Raw genomic sequence first — 22,996 nt, forward strand, 5'->3', positions numbered from 1 at the left:
TCACAGATGAAAGCAGGTTCACACTGATCACATGTGACAGACGTGACAGAGTCTGGAGACACCATGGAGAATGTATGTTTGCCTGCAACATCCTCCAGCATGACCGGTTTGGCGGTGGGTCAGTAATGGTGTGGGGTGGCATTTCTTTGGGGGGCCGCACAGCCCTCCATATGCTTTCCAGAAGTAGCCTGACTGCCATTAGGTACCGAGATGAGATCCTCAGACCCCTTGTGAGACCATATGCTGGTGCGGTTGACCCTGGAATCCTCCTAATGCAAGACACTGCTAGACCTCATGTGGATGGAGTGTGTCAGCAGTTCCTGCCAGAGCATTGATGCTTTGGACTGGCCCGCCCGTTCCCCAGACCTGAATCCGATTGAGCACATCTGGGACATCATGTCTCGCTCCATCCACCAACGCCATGTTGCACCACAGACTGTCCAGGAGTTGGCGGATGCTTTAGTCCAGGTCTGGAAGGACATCCCTCAGGAGCATGCCCAGGTGTTGTAGGGAGGTCATATGGGCATGTGGAGGCCACACACTACTGAGCGTCATTGTGACTTGTTTTAAGGACATTATATCAAAGTTGGATCAGCCTGTAGTGTGGTTTTTTACTTTGATTTTGAGTGTGACTCCATATCCAGACCTCCATGGGTTGATAAATTTGATTTCCATTGATAATTTTTGTGTGATTTTGTTGTCAGCACATTCACCTATGTAAAGACAAAAGTATTTCATACGATTAGTTCATTCATTCAGATCTAGGGTGCGTTATCTTAGTGTTCCCTTTATTTTTTTTTGAGCAGTGTATTAAATGCAAAGCCTGGAACAGATCATAGACACGTTTAAAGGAAAGACTGAGACCTCCCCTGTTTTCAGATATATTCCAGGCTTAGTATTCGATACTTCCAATTAAAACATGTGAACACAGCCTTAGGCTGTACCTAGCAATGATTAGTTGTTCATTAAAGGGGTTCTCCGGTGCTTAGACATCTTATCTCCTATCCAAAGGATAGGGGATAAGATGCCTGATCGCGGGAGTCCCGCCGCTGGGGACCCCTGTGATCTTGCACACCGCACCCCATTTATAATCAGTCCCCGGAGCGTGTTCAGTCCCCTGACCACAGGGCCGACTGCGTGTGACGTCACGCCTCCGCCTTTGTGTGATGTCACGCTCCGCCTCTCAATGCAAGGAGGGGATGGCTTGACAGCTATCACGCCCCCTCCCATAGGCTTGCATTGAGGGGCGGAGGCTCCGGGGACTGATTATAAAGGGGGTGCGGCATGCAAGATCACGGGGGTCCCCAGTGGCAGGACTCCCGCGATCAGGCATCTTATCCCTATCCTTTTGGATAGGGGATAAGATGTATAAGCACCGGAGAACCCCTTTAATTTTCCTGTGTAAAAGCTTGATAAACCTCCCTCAGTGTGTCCTCTGCTGATCTAGTGTTAGTATCATAAATACTTTGACATCTCATAGAGTTAAGACCCCCACCAATTGCTAGAATCAGCTGGGAAAAATGCTTAGCTAATCTCTTTGCTCCCTGTCTCTTCTGATGGCAAGGGATGGAATGTACAGAACAGTGTTTCCCAACCAGGGTGTCTCAAGCTGTTGCAAAACTATAACTCCCAGCATGCCCGGACAGCCTTCGGCTGGGCGTTGTTGTTTTGCAACAGCTGGAGGCGCCCTGGTTGAAAAACACTGGTATAGAAAGTCTGTGGAGCCAGTCTCTGGCAGTGAGGAGAGACAGGCACTTCTCCCCACTTTTTCTAGCAGTCTGTGGACGTCCCAGCACCCTGACCAATGAATACTTATGACCTATCTCTGACTTAAAGCAAATACGATCATACGTTATCCACCTGTTTTTGTTTGAAAGTGGATCTTTCCTCATAAAGCACCTTCATACATTGATCAGTTGTCAGTTGTCTCAGTTGCATGACTTTTTCTGCCATGATTTTAAAAACAACTTGTGTATGTTAAGAGACGTCTCGAATATGAAATCCTCAATGCTGTAACCATTGTTCTCTTCTGTTCTAGCATCCTCTTCTGGCCGACCCAGTCAGTCTCCAGTACCAAAGTCTCCTGTCCCTAGCCTACTCCAGAGCAATGTTGCAGAAGGCAGCACAGAGCTACCATGTTCTCTAAGTAATGCTGGGGATAGCTTTTCTTTTTTGGGACAGGAGCATGTGATGCCATTTTCTGCTACCCCTGCCCTGTTAAACTTAGCATTGCTGGGGTCATTGCCGCTTTCCCTCGGCTTAAATCAGCACCAACAGCTTCTTAACCAAGGTTTGCTTAATTTACTTTCCTCCTCTTTATTGGGTAGTGCAGAACTTGGCCTATTGGGACTCCAAAACCCACCTATGGCATTGCCTTCTGCTATGGGTGACCCTGACTCCAATGCTTTGCAGGCTTTGTTAATGGCATCACTACTACAAAATCCCCTTTTACCACTGGGAGGGCTTGGACTACCGCACCTTGATCTTCCACCTCAAAACCAACAGCAAAGCGCCCTCTTGTCATCCCTTGCACCTTTGTTGGACTCTTTGCCTAATCCGCAGAATGACACAGCCGAGAAACATGAGACACCACTCACCTTGCCTGAGACGTTCCCTGAAAACGCCCTTCAACCATTGCTATTCCCACCTGTCTCTGCCTCTCCAGCCCTCATGGCTTTGAATTCAGCACTACTGGCTGCCAGTCTTGGGGCTGTTGACTCCTCTGCCTACCCTGGACAGGTGAGATGGATTTTTTTTTTCTGTTATGGCTTCCTGTACATTTGTTCATCTGCAGATCACATAGGAGTTCAATGAAGTTGTCTATGTTGGGCATTTCCTTTTCATTAGAAAGGTTCTGCCTGTCTGCTTCCCACCACTTGGAGACGCTCACTGAAGACAAACTTGTTCATCTTTCATTCAACGTGATAAAATATTAGTATGCAATAACTGCCTAAGTCCCTCATACAGTTCTGTCAACAAAAAAGAAAATGTTTGAATGTGGTAAGACAAAGCAAATCATGTTTTTGTTTTTTTGTTTTGTTTTTGTTTGTTGTTTTTTTTTTTTTTTTTATTAAGGAAAGGTGTTTTTATCATGCAAAAGTTGTAAAACACCCAAAAAATATATAAATTTGCTATCGCCACAATTGTATCATCCGATAGATTTAAAGTAGTTATGACACAAAAAGCTGCTTATTTGCCTCTTAATTATTTTAAATGAAACCTTAATCGATTTCTTGTATTTCTGTTTCAGAGCTGTATCAATACCTCCTGTACGGGATCTGGCTCCATTACTACAACCACTAACTCACCTGCCTTATCAGAAGGGAAACTCCCTCAGTCCGAACCACACAGCCCATTCCACCTCCAACAGCCACAACCACCGGGCCGGCTTAACACTCTGATGCCGCCTCTTCTCAACCCGCTGCTTACTGCTGGATTGTTAGGTAGGCATAAATCACTGCACTTGTAGGCAGTTATGTTTTACTTCTATTCTCCCTATTACTCCATTAGTATTTTGTTATAAAGCTTTTATTAACTGATAAAATCCCATACACTTACAGGAGATCTTGCAGCGCTGAACACTAGCACAAGTGCCCCGATGGGAAGCCTACATTCTCTTTTGGGGGCACAGGCCCTGCTACAAAACCAGCAGGCCTTTTTGCCTTCTCTTCCGGGGGCTCTAGGATTGCAGTTCTTCCAGGGACAGTCTGTTTTGCAAGGACAACGCAGCAACAACCAGGTAAACTCCTTTACCTTAACCCTTGCATTCATGATTTTGCCACTTTAAATGAATTGTTTAACACAGTTACGTTGCTCTTGTCATTCTCAGCCTTGCTATTAATAATTTAGTAATTTTAAACTCTCTCTCTCACACAGAACCATTTATCCTCCACATCAGAGAAAGACGTCAACCCTTCCCCCCACCCAGAAATCTGCATTACACCTACATCTCAAATGCCATCAAACCCTCAGCAAGCTTTGGACTCAAGTTTTCCCTCACAACAAGTTGATATGACGAACAAGTCTCAAACTTTGCCGCTCACCCCCTTGCGGCCTGGTTCTTTTGTCTCCAACACCTCAAGTGCCTTTGAATCCTGCCCCATCCCCAAAGGCCCCCCTTTTCAGGGACCAGTCCGCACTGACCTTCCTCCAGACACACCTTCTGACCCCCCAAGAACTGGTACATTATCCCAGTCAATGGACCCATCTGTCTCAGAGACAGAACCAGAGGCATCTCCACTGAAAAAGTGCAGACTGCTGACTGATTCTGTTGTTCCCTCTGAGATCCCTAATGGAGCTTCCCCAAACATCCTCCCATGGATGGGTTCCCCTCACTCATCCAGCACATTAAATCTTCCTGAAATGGATCTGTCTAAGGGCAAAGAGAGGGGTTTCAGATTCAATGGTCGATCTCGAGCTGAGAGATCCTATGGTCGTCGGCCACGTGGTGATAGGTTATCCAGCTCCAGGCACACTTACTGGAAATATAATGGGGAAGAAACCTTGCAGAATGATGGAGAGGAAGCAGGACAGAGCCAGGAAATCACACAACCAGTACTGGGAATCCCTCCATTTACTCACCATTGGCACGAGGAAGGAGAACAGCCAAGGGAGCAGGAGGTGGATGTATGTATTTCATAAAATACACCTTTAGGGTCTATTCACATGTACAGTATCCTGCGCTGATTTGATACTGCAGGTTTGAAGCTACAGAATTTATTGTGCAGATTTCAATGTAAACTAAATGATTAAACACCGCTACAAATCTGCAGCATCAAATATGCACAGGATACTGAATGTGTGAATACACCCATAGAGCATTAATGTATGTTTGTGTAATGTTGTTCTCAAGTACCCCCTTCACAAATTTTACAGTGGCAAAGTTCAGTAGCATGTGAGGGGATATATTTTGTGGGGCAATGTTATCCAGTTTCAGAAAAGCCTCTGGCACGTTATAATACTCAGGACTATAAAGATTATTCAGGATCACTTGTAATAAGTGACATGGGGGGGGGGGGGGGGGTATAAAAAAAATCACAAATTTTTCCATAATCCTCATTTTGCTTACAAACGTGCTGTTCTTATGCTTTAAGTCACCGTTTCACTTCCTCCGACAAAGAAGTTGGCTTTGGTATAAAAGGGGGTGGTTAAAGTGCACTAAGTTTTTAGATTTAGGCTGTATTAGATTTATATAGACTCCAACGAAAACCACTTGGACCAGCACTACTCCACACCTACCAACCACTACAAGTACACAGCACAGGTAAAATGGACTAGCAGCTGTTCTGATCATTTGTGGTGCTCAGCTAGACAAGAAGGCACTGTTCATATGTAAGTCACACCAGCAGAGGGACCATAGACTTGTGGCACTCACCATAGAATGATTTAAAATTCTTTATTATGATCAAGGTCACAGGGTACAGCAGATACTGGAAAACTCCACCACAGTAAAATACTCTTGCTCCCATAGACTTGCAATGAGGGGGCGCGGCCATAACGTCAAGAGCCTCCAGCGCTGCACCCGATGCTCTAAACAAATGCTGGGTACAGCAGAGAGATCGCGGTGGTCCCCAGTGATCAGACATCTTTTCCCCTATCCTTTAGATAGGAGATATGATGTCTAGGGGCGGAGTTCACCTTTAAAACTGAGTATTCATAGTGCCCGTGTTCTCAGTATCGGCTGTGTTTTTTTTTTCTTTTATTGCGATCTTATCTTACTGCTCTATATTGCTAAATGTATTGCAATAAAGATTCTTTGGTGAGTGACACAAGTATATTTCTGCTGGTGTGAATTGGATTCATATACAATACACTCAGAAATGAGGCTAAAATAAAACAAATGTTTGCAAATTTATTAACCCTTTAGGGACACAGCCCTTTTTTTTGCCTTTAGTGCTTTTGTTTTTCCTTCTGGCCTTTTAAGAGGCATAACTTATGTGAGCTTGTTTTTTTTTTTTTTTTTTTTTTTTTTTTTAATGGGAGAATTTTATTTTTATTGGGGGAAGGAGGCTAGTTTTATTTATATCCCCACAGTGGACAATTTATAAAATATCTTGGCATTGGCATAGCACTAATCAGTACAATTGGCGATCTGTTTGTATAGCCTGCCAGACTATACAACAAGGTCCCCTGAGAGCGGCACAGAGCAAGTGAGGGGACCTCCTGCTGCCATCTTTACTCATCGGACCCCCACAATTGCGCTGCAGGTGGTCCGATGAATGTCCCCAAAGCCTGCAACTGCTTTAGATGCCATTAGCAGTGTTGATTTCAGCATCTAAAGGGTTAATGGCAGGCATAAGCTTGATCACTGGTGTCCGCCATTAGCAGCGAGGTTGCGGCTGGTACATTCAGGTGTGCCTAAGTACCAGGGCACAATGATACATATTTACATCGTGGGTTCTCTAGGGGGTTAAAAATGAAAAACTTAAATATTGCATGAACTGGTAACTCAAATATTGTCAGTATTCAGACCTTTTCCTATGGCTCTTGAAATTTATCTCTCACTCCTCCCATTTCTCTTGCTCATCTCTGAGATGTTTCTCCACCTTGATTGGAGTCTCCTGGGGTACATTCATCTGATTGGACAGGATTTGGAAAGACACAGCCCTGTCTATATAAGGTCTCACAGGTGACAATGCATGTAAGAGGAAAAACTGCCTGTAGAGCTCAGACACAGGATTATGTGGACCCATAGATCTGGAAAAGAGTGCAAAAACATTTCTGCTGCACTGAAAGTTCCCAAGAGCACAGTGGTTTCTATAATTCTTAAATAGAAGACGTTTTGAACAACCAGGACTATTCTAGAGCTGGCTGAACCACCAAACTAAATAATCGGGAGAGAAGGGCATTGGTATAAGAGGTGACAAAGAACACAATGGTCACTCTGGCTGAGCCTCCAAAGATCCTGTGTGCAGATGGGAGAAACTTCCAGAAGGTCAACCATCACTGCAGCCTCCACTAATATGGGCTTAATGGCAGAGTGGCCTGAAAGAAGCCTCTCCTTAGTAAGGCTACGTTTACACGGCCGTTGTCTTCTGTCCCGCTTTTCTTCCGTCACTGCCTCCTAAATGGACCATACTACTAACTGGTGCAAAAGGATGCTATTTAGTGGCATCCTTTTGCATTAGTTTTTCATCCGTTAGTATGAAAATTCAGCTGCCTACAGACTCCCGCAGCCGGGACTACTACTGCTCCCATCATGGAACAGACTTGTTTCCATGATGGGAGTAGTAGTTCCCAAGCTGCGGGAGTCTGCCGGTGGCAGGGGAGGCTACATTAGTGTTTGTACTATTACCCCCATCATGGAACAGTCTGTTCCATGTTGGGGTTAGTAGTACAGGGGCTGAGGGATTGATTTCACCGGGTCTCACTTCTGAGACCCGATGTAATCAGAAGTTATTAAACAGGGGAGCTGGTGGCATGGTCTGCAACCCTGCAACGTACAGTGTACTTAAACTTTCATTTTTAAATTCCCCGTCAGGAGCCCTGAATGGCTGGCACCGAGGGGCCATTCAGGGCTCCCGGCTGGGTTTTTAAACTTCTAGTTTGCATAATGACCATATAACCATATTCCCCCCGACTTTTGTGTAATCCTTTTATTCCCCCCATGTATATATTGTATTATATATTATTCCCCTGCTGCCCGGTCATCTTCTTCAAGCAAGATCACAGCGCACAGCAGGGACATCTCAGTCCATTCCCGCTGCTTATCTCCGTATCTGACAGAGATGAGCAGCCCAGAATGGAGGGACCTGTCTCCCCTGTACGCTGCTTCATTCATTCGCCGCCAGTTCCCAACATGTCCCCGCTGCTGCCCTGCTCCAACCGCAAATCAGAGCGCACAGCAGAGACATGTCAGTCTATTCACCACTGCTCATTTCCGTCAGGCACTGTGCGCTCTGATGGCATTTGGAGCAGGGCAGCAGCGGGGACATGTCGGGAACTGGCGGCGGTGAATGAATGAAGCAGCGCAAAGGGGAGACAGGTCCCTCCATTCCCGGCTGCTCATCTCTGTCAGGTACAGAGATAAGCAGCGGGAATGGACTGACAAGTCCCTGCTGTGCGCTGTGATAGTGCTAGAAGATGACCAGGCAGCAGGGTAATCATTTATAATACAATACATGGGGGGAATAAAAGGATTATACAAAAGTTGGGGGGAATATGATTATATGTTCATTATGCACACTAATAAGTTTAAAAACCCCACTGGGAACCCTGAATGGCTCCTCGGTGGCGGCCATTCAGGGCTCCCAGAGGTTCACACTGGTCCGGTGCAAACAAATTGGGGATATTTCACAAAGCTGTCCACACTCAGGTAATTGAAAGGTTCTTTTAATTCTTTACATGTAACGCGTTTCAAGGACTCTCCGTCCTTTTCATCAGACGTGTTAAAAATGGATAAAAGCAGGGATTATATACTAACTGTCGGGCAAGACCGTAAAAACGGAAATGACCTCACAAGAAATTTGCATGAGATGACGTCTTACATACAATAAAAAAAAAAAAATCTCAACAAATAAATCTCAAAAAATAAAATAATAAATAAATAATAATACTAAATAGATACATAAAAATACATAACTTATTTCATATATTTTTTTTTGTTTGTTGAGATTTATTTATTATTAATTATTATATTATTTACTATTTTGTATCTATTTTTTATTATATATTTTTATGTATCTATTTTGTATTATTATTTGTTATTATTTTATTTTTTGAGATTTATTTGTTGAGATTTTTTTTTATTATTTTTTTTTATTGTATGTAAGACATCATCTCATGCAAATTTCTTGTGAGGTCATTTCCGTTTTTACGGTCTTGCCCGACAGTTAGTATATAATCCCTGCTTTTATCCATTTTTAACATGTCTGATGAAAAGGACGGAGCGTCCTTGAAACGCGTTACATGTAAAGAATTAAAAGAACCTTTCAATTACCTGAGTGTGCACAGCGCTGTGAAATATCCCCAATTTGTTTGCACCGGACCAGTGTGAACCTCAGCTTCCTTGTTTTCCCACGCTGCTGCCTGGGCGGGATTAGCTGCAGTCTGCCGTTTGGATCTACATTCACCTCCGAAAGGAGATCATGTGCATGGGAGTTGTGCCTCTATCTGCCGCACAACCTCATCTGGTGAGTCTTTCCTAAACTTAGGGGCCACCTCCTTATCATTTATCCTACACATTGGAGCGCTCTGTTTTCCCTTTTGAATTTAAAAATGATTGTAAAAGTACACTGTACATCGCAGGGTTGTAGAGCATGCCGCCCGCTCCCCTGTTTAATAACTTCTGGCCGCATCGGGTCTCAGAAGTGAGACCCGGTGTGTTCAATCCCTCAGCCTCTGTGCTACTACTTCCAACATGGAACAGACTCTGTTCCATGATGGGGGTAGCAGTACAATCACTAATGTAGCCTCCTCAGCCGAGGGAACTACTACTACCATCATGGAAACAAGTCTGTTCCATGATGGGAGTAGTAGTAGCCCCTCAACACTGCAGGAGTCTGCTGATGTCACCTCTTCTGAGCATGCTCAGAAGTGATAATGGTTCAAGAACGGATATTATAATGCAAATGAATGACATTAAAGGCTCATCTGTTTGCCATAGACTCCAATATTAAATTTATAATATCATTTTCTATTCCGTTATTTTTGATCGGAGAAAAAATACTGCATGCACTGTCTTTTCCCCGTCAAAAAAAGAGGAAAAGGAAGCAAACATATGCAAACGGGTGATAAAGGACTGTAAAAAAAAAAATATCCCATTGACATCAATGGGATTATGTTACAGCCGTTTGCAACCTGTTTGAAAAATTATCAAACGGATTGATAATGGGGGCAGACGGCAGTGTGAACGAGCCCTAAGAGACACATCAAAGCCTGGACTTTGCAACAAAAACAAAACTAAAACAAGATTGAAGTGTTTGCTCTTAACTTTAAGCATCATGTCTGCAGGCACTGCTCATCACCTGCCCAATACTATCCCTACAGTAAAGCATGGAGGTAACTGCATCATGCTGTGGGGGTGTCTTTCAGAGGACGGTACAGGGAGACTGGTCAGGGTTGAGAGAAAGTAGAATGGAGCAAAAAACATATATATACTCAATGAAAAATTAATCCAGAATGCTCTGAACCTCAGACTGGGCCAAAGATTCACCTTCTAACATGACAATGACCCTAAGCATACAGACAAGACAACACAGGAGCAGCTCAGGGATATTGGCTTATGGAGCTCTGACTTCACCCAAATCAAACATCTCTGGAGAGACCTGAAAATGTCTTCCACCGATAGTCTCCATCCAATCTGACAGAGCTTGAGATGATCTGAAAAGAAGAATCTGGAAGAAAATGCCCAAATCCAGATGTACAAACCTTGCGGCATTAAAGGGGTACTTCGGTGAAAACCTTTTTTCTTTTAAATCAACTGGTGGCAGAAAGTTAAACATATTTGTAAATTACTTCTATTAATGACATCACGAGCACAGTTCTCTCTGCTGACGTTATTATAATAATAATAACGCTTTATTTATTGTTGTCCTTAGTGGGATTTGAACCCAAGTCCCCAGCACTGCAAGGCAGCAGTGCTAACCACTGAGCCACCATGCTGCCCTTAGCATACATCTGCTATGCATGGTTGCTAAAATGGGCAGAGATGTCAGCAGAGAGCACTGTGCTCATGATGTCATCAGTGTTCCAAAAAGAAAGGAATTTACTCTGTAGCATTCAGCAGCTAATAAGTACTGGAAGGATTAAGATTTTTTAATAGAAGTAATTTACAAATATGTTTAACTTTCTGCCACCAGTTGATTTAAAAGAAAAAAGGTTTTCACCGGAGTACCCCTTTAATGATAGCTGGGACCCTGGGCTGATAGCGTGCGGCACCAATCATTGTGCCGCACGCTACTAACCCTTTAGACGCGATTGATCGCCGCATCTAAAATGAAAGTGAAAGCTTCCCGGCAGCTCAGTCCGGCTGATCGGGACCATCGTGATAAAATCGTGATGTCCCGATCAGCAAGCATGTGGTATCGCTGCGTGCGGAAATATCCGAATTATAAAAATATATCATTAAACTGCATGGTCAATTGCGTACACGCAAAAAAAATTCCAAAGTCCAAAATAGCGTATTTTTGGTCACTTTTTATACCATGAAAAAATGAATAAAAAGCGATGAATTCCGATCAATACAAAAATGGTACCGATAAAAACTTCGTATCACGGCGCAAAAAATTAGCCCTCATACCAGCCCGTACGCAGAAAAATAAAAAGTTATAGGGGTCAGAAGATGAGAATTTTTAACGTATAAATTTTCATGCATGTAGTTATGATTTTTTTCCAGAAGTGCGACAAAATCAAACCTATATAAGTAGGGTATCATTTTAACCGTATGGACCTACAGAATAAAGATAAGGTGTCATTTTTACAGAAAAATGTACTGCGTAGAAACGGAAGCCCCCAAAAGTTACAAAATGTCATTTTTTTCTTCAATTTTATTTTCCGTTTTGCCGTGCATTTTTTGGTAAAATGACTAATGTCACTGCAAAGTAAAATTGTTGGTGCAAAAAATAAACCATCATATGGAATTTTATGTGCACAATTGAAAGCGTTATGATTTTTAGAAGGTAAAAAAAATGAAAATGCAAAAAACGGAAAGGGGTTAAACCCAACGCAGTACTGAGTAAAGAGTCTGAATACTTATATTCATGCTAAATACTAGTTCATGCTAAATACTAGCTAAATACTAGCATTGAAAAGATGTACAAATTGATCAAACATACATGCGACAATACTAGTTTTTCCTTTCCGAAAACTTTCAGAATGCACTGTATATTTTTTACATATGCAAATTTTTAAAAAGTCGCAAAATTTGTTTGCAGATTTCAGCTTTCCTTTCTCATTCTACTTTATTAAAATGGTGGCGATAACATGTACAAGACAAAAAATGCATTGAAAAGATGTACAAATTGATCAAACATACATGCGACAATGTATTGTGCAATGGAAATTGACATAATGCTAGCTTAAAAAGTACAATGAAAAAGTTGCAAATGATAAATTGCCCCTTATGTGCTCATTGATATCCAAATCAACACAAAGTGATAATATCCAGCTGTCCATAATATACATCTTATGATAATACACAGTTGTGTTCTAGTTTGAAACTGTCTTAAAGGCCAATTACTGCTGACCCTTCATGACTTTTTATGGCCTCAGAAAGCAGGACAAGTGCCAATTAAACACAGATGTCTATGGGAAAAGCTTGATACGTTAGGTGCTCCTTACATAGTTCCCAGAACAGCTGCATGTTCCAAGTGCTGTGACTATTAACCTTCATTGCTCCAGCCCAAGTCACTGAGCAATTCTTAATCTGCTGTATAGAAATGACCAAAATGGTAAACGTGTCTGACCATTATACCAAGTGGTTTACCATATAGTCATCTGAAATCACTAGTCTATGGCCAGCTTAACTTCTCCATATTGGTAGCGTAACTTGGTCCATTCTTCTACTAGATACACAGAAACAATAGAAAATCTGAAAATAATAAGTACCGCATGTTTAGACTTTATTTCTCTACCCATCAGGTGCCACCCCAGCTGCTGAAACGCTCCCGTAGAGGAAGAAGAAGAGGCCAAAAGTAAGTGAAGTTGTCGTAATGGTGTATGTATTTTACATAGTTATATCATATCCTATAGATGCTCATACATCCTTAACGGGGTACTCCGCTGCTCAGCGTTTGCAACAAGCTGTTCCGAACGCTGGAGTCGGCGCCGGGAGCTTGTGACGTCATATCCCAGCCATATCTCGTCAAGCCCCACCCCCTCAATGCAAGTCTATGGGAGGGGGCGTGACAGCTGTCACGCCCCCTCCCATAGACCTGCATTGAGGGGGCGGGGCAGTTACATTGTGAGGGGTCGGGGCTATGACGTCACAAGCTCCCTATGCCGACTCCAGCGTTCGGAACAGATTGTTCCAAACGCTGAGCAGCGGAGTACCCCTTTAAGGCTTCCGTTGAAGTTTACCAGGGGGCACAAATGTCTCAGCTTCATTTTTTTTTTACTCCAAAGATCAACTAAAAATATGCACATCGGGGTGGAAAGTCAAGTTTTTTATTTAAAAAAATTACAAAAAGTGTGCAGTTATACATATTCATTCAGCTAAACTTCCGACTCCAACCCCTTTATAAATGGCTTATGTATAAGAATTAGTAATCATTTTATAGTAATAGAATTAGAACATCACCTGTAAAAGTACATATTCATAAAGCTTTTAGTAATAATTATATAATATTAATATTTCTAGTGTATGTCTGATAGATGCCATTGTATAGGTTTACAGTGACATCTGTCACCCATAGGTTACCATGTATTGAATTACAGCGCTATGCATGCATCAGAAATAAAATAAAAACCTGTATACACCATACCGGTTCGACAAACCATATGAATGGAGGCCCATAGATACCTGTGACATGTGCTCCTAGACTATACACTGCATAGAGCGGTGTAAAAGCAGCCTAAATTCTAATAAATAATGTCGTTTTGAGCTTAATATAATATTTATAATAGTTCTGTTTAGGTTGTGGCAATTGTTCTTTCCATTGCCATAGTTAAAGGGGCGCTCTGGTGCTTCAACGCTCTTAACATTTTGTTCAGAACGCTCTGAGCCGGAGGCCGTGATCATGACGTCATGACCCCGCCCCTTGTGACGTCACACCATGCCTCCTCCATGCATGTCTATGGGAGGGCGCATGTCGACCTACATGCCCCCTCCCATAGACACGAATGGAGGGGACGTGGCTGTAATGTCACTGCCGCAGGAACCCAGGGTTTGTTTAGAACTCCAGGTGCTGCGGGAGATCACGGGGGGCCCTATCCTTTGGATAGGTGATAAGATGTCTAGCAGCGGAGTACCCCTTTAAGGATAACAGCTCCTTTGAAAATAGTAAAGGGTTTACTTGTGGTTTATAGGAAAACGTTCCCATAAAACGGTGTTCTTGCCTGTATAATATGTCTTTTTATTGCACCTCTCTTCCACTTTGTGAACACCCCAATTCAATTATAACTTAAAGGAAATCTGTCACCAGTGTCACCTGTACTAACCTGTACCGACAGTGTACTTACCTTGTCCCGTTCCGTGCAGGAGATCTCCGGTAATCCTCTTCGTTAGCTCCAGCTCCGGGCACCGGCTTGGGTCACAGACGGAGCTTAGTGACATCACCGCTGCTGTTCTCTCAAAGCAGGACACAGCAGAGAACAGCAGCAGTGATGTCACTAAGCTCCGCCCATGCCCCAAGCTAGGCCCGGGGCTGAAGTTTAACGGAGAAGATTACTTGAGATCCCCTGCACGGAATGGGACAAGGTAAGTACCATTGTCATTAGTGTCGCCTCCACTACCTGTCAGTACCGACAGGTTAGTGTAGGTGACACTGGTGGCAGATTTCCTTTAAAGGGGAACTCCGGTGGAAACAAGTGGATAACAAATGTTTCCAAATCAACTGGTGCCAGAAAGTTAAACAGATTTGTAAATTACTTCTATTTCAAAATCTGAATCCAGTATTTATCAGCTGCTGTATACTACAGAGAACATTGTGAAGTTCTTTCCAGTCTGACAACAGTGCTCTCTGCTGACACCTCTGTCCTTGTCAGGAACTGTCCAGATTAGAGGCAATTCCTCATACCAAACCTCTCCTACTCTGGACAGTTCCTGACACGGACAGATGTGTCAGCAGAGAGCACTGTGGTCAGACTGGAAAGAACGTTACAAAGTTCTCTGTAGTATATCTGTAGTATACAGCAGCTAATAAGTGCTGGAGGGGTTAAGATTTTTTAAATAGAAGTCATTTACAAATCCGTTTTAGTTTCTGGCACCAGTTGATTTGAAAACCGGAGTTCCCCAGATTTTTTTTCCACCAGAGTTCCCCTTTAGTTTCCATTCTATGACATGATTTTGCCGTAGTATACTGTAAGACCTGAATGTTTCAGTGAATGTGATAAATAGACGCTAACTCCTAATTCTGACATTTTCATATTTCTTTGTGGCTCCAGTTCCCAGAGGATTGGTTCCCGTATAGAAGCTGTTCCTGCAAAATGGCCATCTATGGATCCCGCCAATGGTTTAAATGTAAGAGTTACACCAAAGTCACCTTCAGTATATTCTGACCTGTTATAGATGAGGCTATAGTTTTTCTTTTTTTTTATGTACTTGCAAGTATAATGTTTTGTAGTAGCCCAGCATAGGACAGCAGTTAATGGGGTACGCCGGTGGAAAACTATTTTCTTTCATATTAACTGGCTTCAGAAAGTTAAACAGATATGTAAATGGCTTCTATTAAAAAATCTTAAGCATTCCCGTACTTATCAGCTGCTGTATGCTACAGAAAAAGTTGAGTTGTCCCTTTCTGTCTGACCACAGTGCTCTCTGCTGACACCTCTGTCCATGTCAGGAACTGTCCAGAGTAGGAACAAATCCCCATAGCAAACCTCTCCTGCTCTGGACAGTCCCTGACATGGACAGAGGTGTCAGCAGAGAGCACTGTGGTCAGACAGAAAGGAGCAACTCAACTTTTTCTGTAGCATACAGCAGCTGATAAATACTGGAAGGATTAAGATTTTTTTAATAGAAGTAATTTACAAAATCTGTTTAACTTTCTGAAGCCAGTTAAGATGATGAAAAAAAAAGTTTTCCACTAGCGTACCCCTTAAAGTTACAGTCTTGTTGCCATTGTCCATTGTCCTTGGCTGTACAGAAATACACCACCTAGACTAGAGTAATGGAGGATATTTTACGCTGGGTTCATAGGTGACTGAGACAGTGTGACATCTGTTACAGGCATCCATTTAATGGAAGTGTCATTGATGTCACTGCCTGATGATGGACACAGTCAGCAGAGCTTCTAGAGGTATCCCTTCCTCCATGGTATTGTAGACAGCCCCCCAATATTAAAGGGGTACTCCGGTGAAAACCTTTTTTCTTTTAAATCAACTGGTGGCAGAAAGTTATACATATTTGTAAATGACTTCTAGTAAAAAATCTTAATCCTTCATGTACTTATTAGTTGCTGAATACTACAGAGGAAATTCTTTTCTTTTTGGAATGCTCTCTGATGACATCACGAGCACAGTGCTCTCTGCTGACGTTATTATAATAATAATAAGGCTTTATTCATTGTTGTCCTTAGTGGGATTTGAACCCAAGTCCCCAGCACTGCAAGGCAGCAGTGCTAACCACTGAGCCACCATGCTGCCCTTAGCATATATCTGCTATGCATGGTTGCTAAAATGGACAGAGATGTCAGCAGAGAGCACTGTGCTCGTGATGTCATCAGTGTTCCAAAAAGAAAGGAATTTCCTCTGTAGCATTCAGCAGCTAATAAGTACTGGAAGGATTAAGATTTTTTTAATAGAAGTAATTTACAAATATGTTTAACTTTCTGCCACCAGTTGATTTAAAAGAAAAAAGGTTTTCACCGGAGTACCCCTTTAAAGATGTGTGCCGCATGGCTGTCAGCAGTACCAAACTCTGCAGTGAGCTGAGGAGGATGAGAGGAAAGCTCACTACAGAGCAAAGTACCCTGGTATCCCCTGATGTATACCTATATGGTATCTGTCCATACATCAACAGTTAAATCATTGGGAGTGTGCAGAGTATCCCATTGTATGTCTAAACAGTGAGATATTTTGCAACCCTTTGCCTACCTGGGAAATACTTGTAGCATCTACTTACAACCAAAGGCTAAATGTAGTATGACGTTAGCCTTAGATCAGTGTTTCCCAACCAGGGTGCCTCCAGATGTTGCAAAACTACAACTCCCAGCATGCCTGGACAGCCTTTGGCTGTCCAGGCATATTGGGAGTTGTAGTTTTGCAACACCTGGAGCCACCCTGGTTGGGAAACACTACCTTAAAGGAGAACTCCGTAATAGGAAAATTGTCCCTCATACTGCCGGCAGTAAAAAAAATAAAGATGTACATACCTTCCTTCGCTCCCCCGGTGCCTCCAGTAACCGGCTCCGACCTCCACCGCCATCCTCTTCCTGGTTGCTGGTGGTCAGCGAGTCATACTGCACTCAGCCAATCACCGGCCGCAGCGAAGTCCCGACTCAGCCGGCGATAGGCTGAGCAGCAGGGTGACGTTTTCGGACCTGGCACCTGCCTTATTTATTTATCTATCTATCTCTATAAATATATATATATATATTAGGGTGTTGTATTTTGTAAGGCAAAAAAATAAAATTTTACATTTTTGCAGACAGAGTCTCAGTGATGTAAAAGATATATTTGCCAAATTTCAAGAAAACTGGATAATATTTAGAGGTCGCACACTTTGATCAGTTTTGTAAAAGTAAGCAAAAAATAATATTTTTCAATGCTAATTACTTTTATTGGAAAAACTAGAAATCCCAAGCTTAAAATATTAAAACTAGACACTGAGATTAATAGGTAGTATGATAGGCAATACATGTGTTATATTAATCAACTATGAACGATGCAATCTCTTCTTTTGTTCGCTTGGTGACGACTTTTATGTGATGCCCGACTACCCTCAACAAGAATTGTTTTTGCTTTTCGTCACTGGACGATTTGTTAAACTTTTTTATCAGCGCAATTCCTCTTTCTGCGGTATCATTGACCACCTTAAGAGCGATCACATGGCTTCTGTCACGTCATGGATCCCAAACAATTCAAAGAACGGCTTTGTTTTGTTAGTAATGAAATGGCTCAGGTCTTTTCCTTCAAAAACTAGGTTTTTACCCTCTAATCATTTTATTTCCTTTTTCTTAGCAGGTTTGGTTTCTAAATGTTTAGTTATATTTTCCTTATCAGCCTTATTTCCTTATCAGAGTAACAAGTTCGTCCAAAAAAGCCAATCCTACGTTTGTTTCTGACAGATACCAAAGGTATCTCTTAGGAACTGAGAGAGCACTTTTTTTGATGTCTGCATCTGGGTAAGTGCTCAGAAGCTGTAGCAGATCCAAATCATTCTTTGGAGCCCATATACTTACAATTGCCTCGTGCCAAAAGCGAATATATATGAGGCTGCAACCCGGTTCATTCCTTTCCATTTTCGTTGAGGAATATTCAACTGTCTAGTGAATAGGACAATTTTAAAGGGGTTATCCCTTTAGGGGTTATAAAATATTAAAGGGGTTTTCCAGGAAAAAAACTTTTATATATATATATATATATATATATATATATATATATATATAATATATATCAATTGGCTCCAGAAAGTTAAACAGATTTGTAAATTACTTCTATAAAAAAAATCTTAATCATTTCAGTACTTATGAGCTGCTGAATTTGAGTTGTTCTTTTCGAAGTGCTCTCTGATGACATCTGTTTTGGGAACTGTCCAAGGTAGAAGCAAATCCCCAAAGCAAACCTATTCTGCTCTGTGCAGTTCCTGAGATAAGCAGAGATGTCAGCAGAGAGCACTGTTGTCAAACAGAAAACAACAACTCAACTTCAGCAGCTCATAATTATTGGAAGGATTAAGATTTTTTTAATAGAAGTAATTTACAAAACTGTTTAACTTTCTGGAGGCAGTAAATATATATATGTATGTGAAGGTTTTTTTCCTGGAATACCCCTTTAAGTGCATACATTGCCTTTGCCATCCACCTTGCTTGATGCAGAGCCCCTGGGATCCTGAAACTGAATATTAGAAATTTCACTAGTTTGAGATAAGTGATCAATGTGTACAACCCCTAAATATTATCCAATCTTCTTGAAATTTGGCATATATATATTTTACATCACTGAGACTCGGGGTGTAAGCAAAGTCATATAAAAATCACATCTTTGTTAAAATGAAACACCCTAATATATATATATATATGTAAAAAAAAATTATATACGGGGTAAGGTGACTTGGACATTCACACACTATGGCGTACTCATTCCCTTGAAGCCTCTATTAACCTAATCGGGAGCTTCAAGCATAACCATATGGAAGAAGGTGACATTACTTTTCTTTTACCCTGTTCCTTGTCTCCTAATGTAGTCAGTGGGAACGGGTTTTGGACAGTGACAGCGTGTGGTTTCTGAGGTGGAAATCAGGTGAACATACCCTGGATCTTTAACAAGATAGGTATAGGTGTAGTAAAACTTCACTTTTATTTATATTACATTAAAAGGTTCAGAGGTGTATTGCTTAAAAACTAGCACGGTCCCTATTATAATAATGTATAATTCCTTTTAGGAAGAGTAGAAATATCTAGACGTCTGCAGTGCGTCAATGTAGGGACTAATTACTGTTAGTTAAAATGCAAAAATTATGTCTCCCCTACATGTTTCTTGGTGTCCACCACGTCCTCAGGGGTATTTCTCTAATATAAATAAAAGTGAAGTTTTACTACACCTATAGGTGACACATAAGAGGGGGATTTTTTGGTATAGGGTTTTTTTACCCCATCACCTTTGGGTGATTGGGGTTTGGTATTTCAAATATACTCTGGATGATACATTTACAATGTTCTTCTTTTACAGGCTGAACGTCCCATTATCCGCCAGAACCGCCCTGGTCGTCCAGCCAAGAACAGACGGCGAAGGATCATTTAGAATTAACCCCGCTCATTCTCAATACCTGACCCTGCAGACCAGTATCTGTTACTCTTCACCTCAAAGGCACTTCCCTGCTCCCCAGCCTATGCCACATTTTATTTTCATTCAGTGAGCGAGAGGCAAAGCTTTTATTTATGACACCCCAAAATCTCCTGTCCTGAGAGGCTGCACCGGTGGGAAACTAGGGCACCCTGTCCGTACAGTCACACAGCTTTTCTCCAGTGAGAGGCCTAAGCCCGGCCCAGTAAGCTCCATTTACAGTGCTTTATTTAGTGTTGGGACTTTGTGTAATTCGGATCATTATATGAGATTGTGTTATGAAAGGTATATCGTTTGACATATTATAGATATTTAAAGTACCCCTTTATTCTTGTAGGAGGGGGAGGGCTGGCATATCTCTGTGGTTTTCACAGATGCCATGATCCCCACTTCTCAATTCTCTTGTTTGTAGATATTATTATTTAGTTTGGAATTTGACAACCTGAAATAGGCTCAAAAAAACACTGTAATCTGGTGTAGGTACCTAGTGGCCCCCCCTCCTGGTATTGGCATAAAACTCCCAGCAGGTATACTAGAGGTCGATGGCCACTAGGTGCCTACACCTACTTGCTAGAAAATACATGAGCCATAAAGTCATTCTAATAGGCTCCTAAAAGCACAATCTGCATTGTCCACTTCCTCTTACATCTTATTGTCCATTACACTATTTTAATTTATTTATTCTAGTTTTTTATGTATGTTTTTCTCCCTCTTCTTTCTGTTTTTCTGGTACTTTTGGTTTGGAAATGTCACATGTCGATGTCCTAGCCACTAATGCACATATCCCATATTTTGTTGGTTTTCTAGTTGCTTGGGCTTGTACTCTTTGCCCAAATCTTACTTTATGGCAACTTTACAACCCCCGCCACTCCTAGCTGTAGAATTTGTCACCTCTCCACAACTCCCATATACTTCAATGCAGCAAAACAGGTCACAGGACCCCACTTACCTCCACAATAGGTGCAGACTGCACTTCTAAAATATTCACCTATAAAGCATTCGTAGCATATTTTGTGAATTTGACATGGATGTATTAGTTGAGAATGCACATTTTAACTACGAAAGCAGTGTTTTTCCAACCAGGGTGCCTCCAGCTGTTGCAAAACTACAACTCCCAGCATGCCCGGACAGCCTTTGGCTGTCCGGGCATGCTGGGAGTTGTAGTTTTGCAACAGCTGGAAGCACCCTGGTTGAGAAACACTGCACTAAAGGCTTTTTCTTTTTTTCTTTTTTTCTTTTTCTGGCATAGTTGCTGTTTGGCTAGGGCCCATCATCGCCATCTAAAGCATTTTGTGGGACTGTTTATACAGAGTTAGGAAATATGAGTTTAAAGGGGTACTCTCGTGGAAAACTTTATTTATTTTTATTTTTTTATCAACTGGTGCCAGAAAGTTAAACAGATTTGTAATTCACTTCTATTAAAAAATCTTAATCCTTCCAGTACTTTTTAGGGGCTGTATACTAAAGAGAAATCCAAAAAAGAAATGCATTTCCTCTGATGTCATGACCACAGTGCTCTCTGCTGACCTCTGCTGTCCATTTTAGGAACTGTCCAGAGCAGGAGAAAATCCCCATAGCAACCATATGCTGCTCTGGACAGTTCCTAAAATGGACAGCAGAGGTCAGCAGAGAGCACTGTGGTCATGACATCAGAGGAAATGCATTTCTTTTTTGCATTTCTCTTTAGTATACAGACCCTAAAAAGTACTGGAAGGATTAAGATTTTTTTTAATAGAAGTGATTTACAAATCTGTTTAACTTTCTGGCACCAGTTGATTTAAAAAAAAAAAAAAAAAAAAAAAAAGTTTTCCACGGGAGTACCCCGTTAAGGGTGCCTTCCAAGCTGGCATATATGCAGCGTATTTGACGCTGCGCAAAATTTGCAGCAGCAGGAAATAAGCTGCGTATTCCTCGCTCACTATACACACAGGGCTTTCCGGCAGCAGCCCTATATGTGCAGTGAGTTTTGGAGGCGGAGCTGCGCGTCACAGTCACGGCGGCACACGGGCCCGCCTCCAAAACTCACTACACGCATAGGGCTGCCGCCAGAAAGCCCTGTGTGTATAGTGAGTGAGGAATACGCAGCGTATTTCTCACTGCTGCCACAAATTTTGCGCAGAGTGAAATACGCTGCGTATACGCCAGGTTGGAACGCACCCTTAAGGCTTGGTGCATCCTCTGTATCCCCTGAATGAGATTTCACATAAAGGGGGGAGGGGATCACACACATATTACAAGTGACCCTTGTATGATATGTGACTAGTATACTTTTATATTATTTTTACTCATCTACTTTTTAATCTGTGTCTGATTATGAAATATGCAGCATGAAATGTGATGACATCTATGACCAGTGGCATATATAAGAGAACTAATCCTAAAGTGGACCTGTCGTTTCATAAGATTTGTAATAACCTGCAGAATTTGCTTATATTAACCCTTCCCAATGGTGGCAAGGGTAAATCTAGTGCTTACTGTTATGAAGCCCCGAGAGGGTCACCTCCATGGTACATAGTAATTTTTCAAGGGCCACACAAGAGCTGGTCTGTTTGACAGCAGTACTCACAGGGGTACTTCCTTTCCCACATGTATCTGACCAGGTACATCACTCACTCCTTACTGCTATGCAACAACATAGTTACACTACTGCAGATGGTATGTAAATGGAGAAAGGGCTGTAAATTCACAGGCGTCGCAAAGTGATTTGTGAGCTGAAATGAAATACTACAAGAAGTGGTTAAACTTGGCACTGAACTGCTGCTTTTGAGATGAGACGGAAGCCTTCATTTCCCTTTCACTCACAGTGTGGATCCTCTGGAGGATGGAGACAGGCTCACAGATAGCAGGAACACAGCACAGGCATTTCTTTTGCACAAAGCAGTAACTAAGCCCCTGATTTACAAGTATATTAAAGATTCCATGGGGGGCAGTGTTTGAAACATCACGTCCTGTTACTAAGACAAATCCTTTTACTAAGACAAAACCAGATTATCTGCGGCCAAAGGTTTAAAACATTTTTTAGAAACAGTATTTACCAAAATATCTTCTACAATATTTGCTGGTAAAATATAGGGAATCACGATTTATGTTTGTATTAGCCAGGATTTATAAAACATAGCTGCTTTTTTCCAAAAACTGCGCCACACCGGTCCTCAGTTTGTTCGTGGTATTACAATTTGCCTCAATTTATTTTAATAGAACCGAACTGCAATACCACACACAGGCGAGTGATTTTTGGAAGAAAGCAGCTATGTTCTGCCGTGTACACCGAGCTGCAGAATCCCATTGAAAACAAGGGAAGGCTGCTTCTAGCGGAATTCTGCTCCGAAATATTCAGAGCAGGATTTCCATAGTGTGCAAGGGCCCTAAGGGTTGAGACACAAACGTTGGCACT

At 42.0% G+C, this 22,996-nt stretch overlaps 1 protein-coding gene across 3 annotated transcripts in view; it reads left to right on the top strand.

The window, feature by feature from the left end:
• The window catches only part of MBD6 (methyl-CpG binding domain protein 6), a 70,310-nt gene extending 49,637 nt beyond the window's left edge, over nucleotides 1-20,673 (top strand). For all 3 annotated transcript variants that reach the window (XM_056562558.1, XM_056562559.1, XM_056562560.1), the window contains exons 7-13: nucleotides 2,039-2,739; nucleotides 3,251-3,443; nucleotides 3,561-3,739; nucleotides 3,877-4,626; nucleotides 12,580-12,632; nucleotides 15,043-15,118; nucleotides 19,489-20,673. In XM_056562558.1, coding sequence (XP_056418533.1) covers nucleotides 2,039-2,739; nucleotides 3,251-3,443; nucleotides 3,561-3,739; nucleotides 3,877-4,626; nucleotides 12,580-12,632; nucleotides 15,043-15,118; nucleotides 19,489-19,560 — 2,024 coding nt within the window. In that variant the 3' untranslated portion in view covers nucleotides 19,561-20,673. The remainder of the gene's footprint in view (nucleotides 1-2,038; nucleotides 2,740-3,250; nucleotides 3,444-3,560; nucleotides 3,740-3,876; nucleotides 4,627-12,579; nucleotides 12,633-15,042; nucleotides 15,119-19,488) is intronic.
• Nucleotides 20,674-22,996: the final 2,323 nt, after the last annotated feature.

This window comes from Hyla sarda, chromosome 2, assembly GCF_029499605.1.
Source record: "Hyla sarda isolate aHylSar1 chromosome 2, aHylSar1.hap1, whole genome shotgun sequence".
Classification (NCBI taxonomy): domain Eukaryota; kingdom Metazoa; phylum Chordata; class Amphibia; order Anura; family Hylidae; genus Hyla; species Hyla sarda.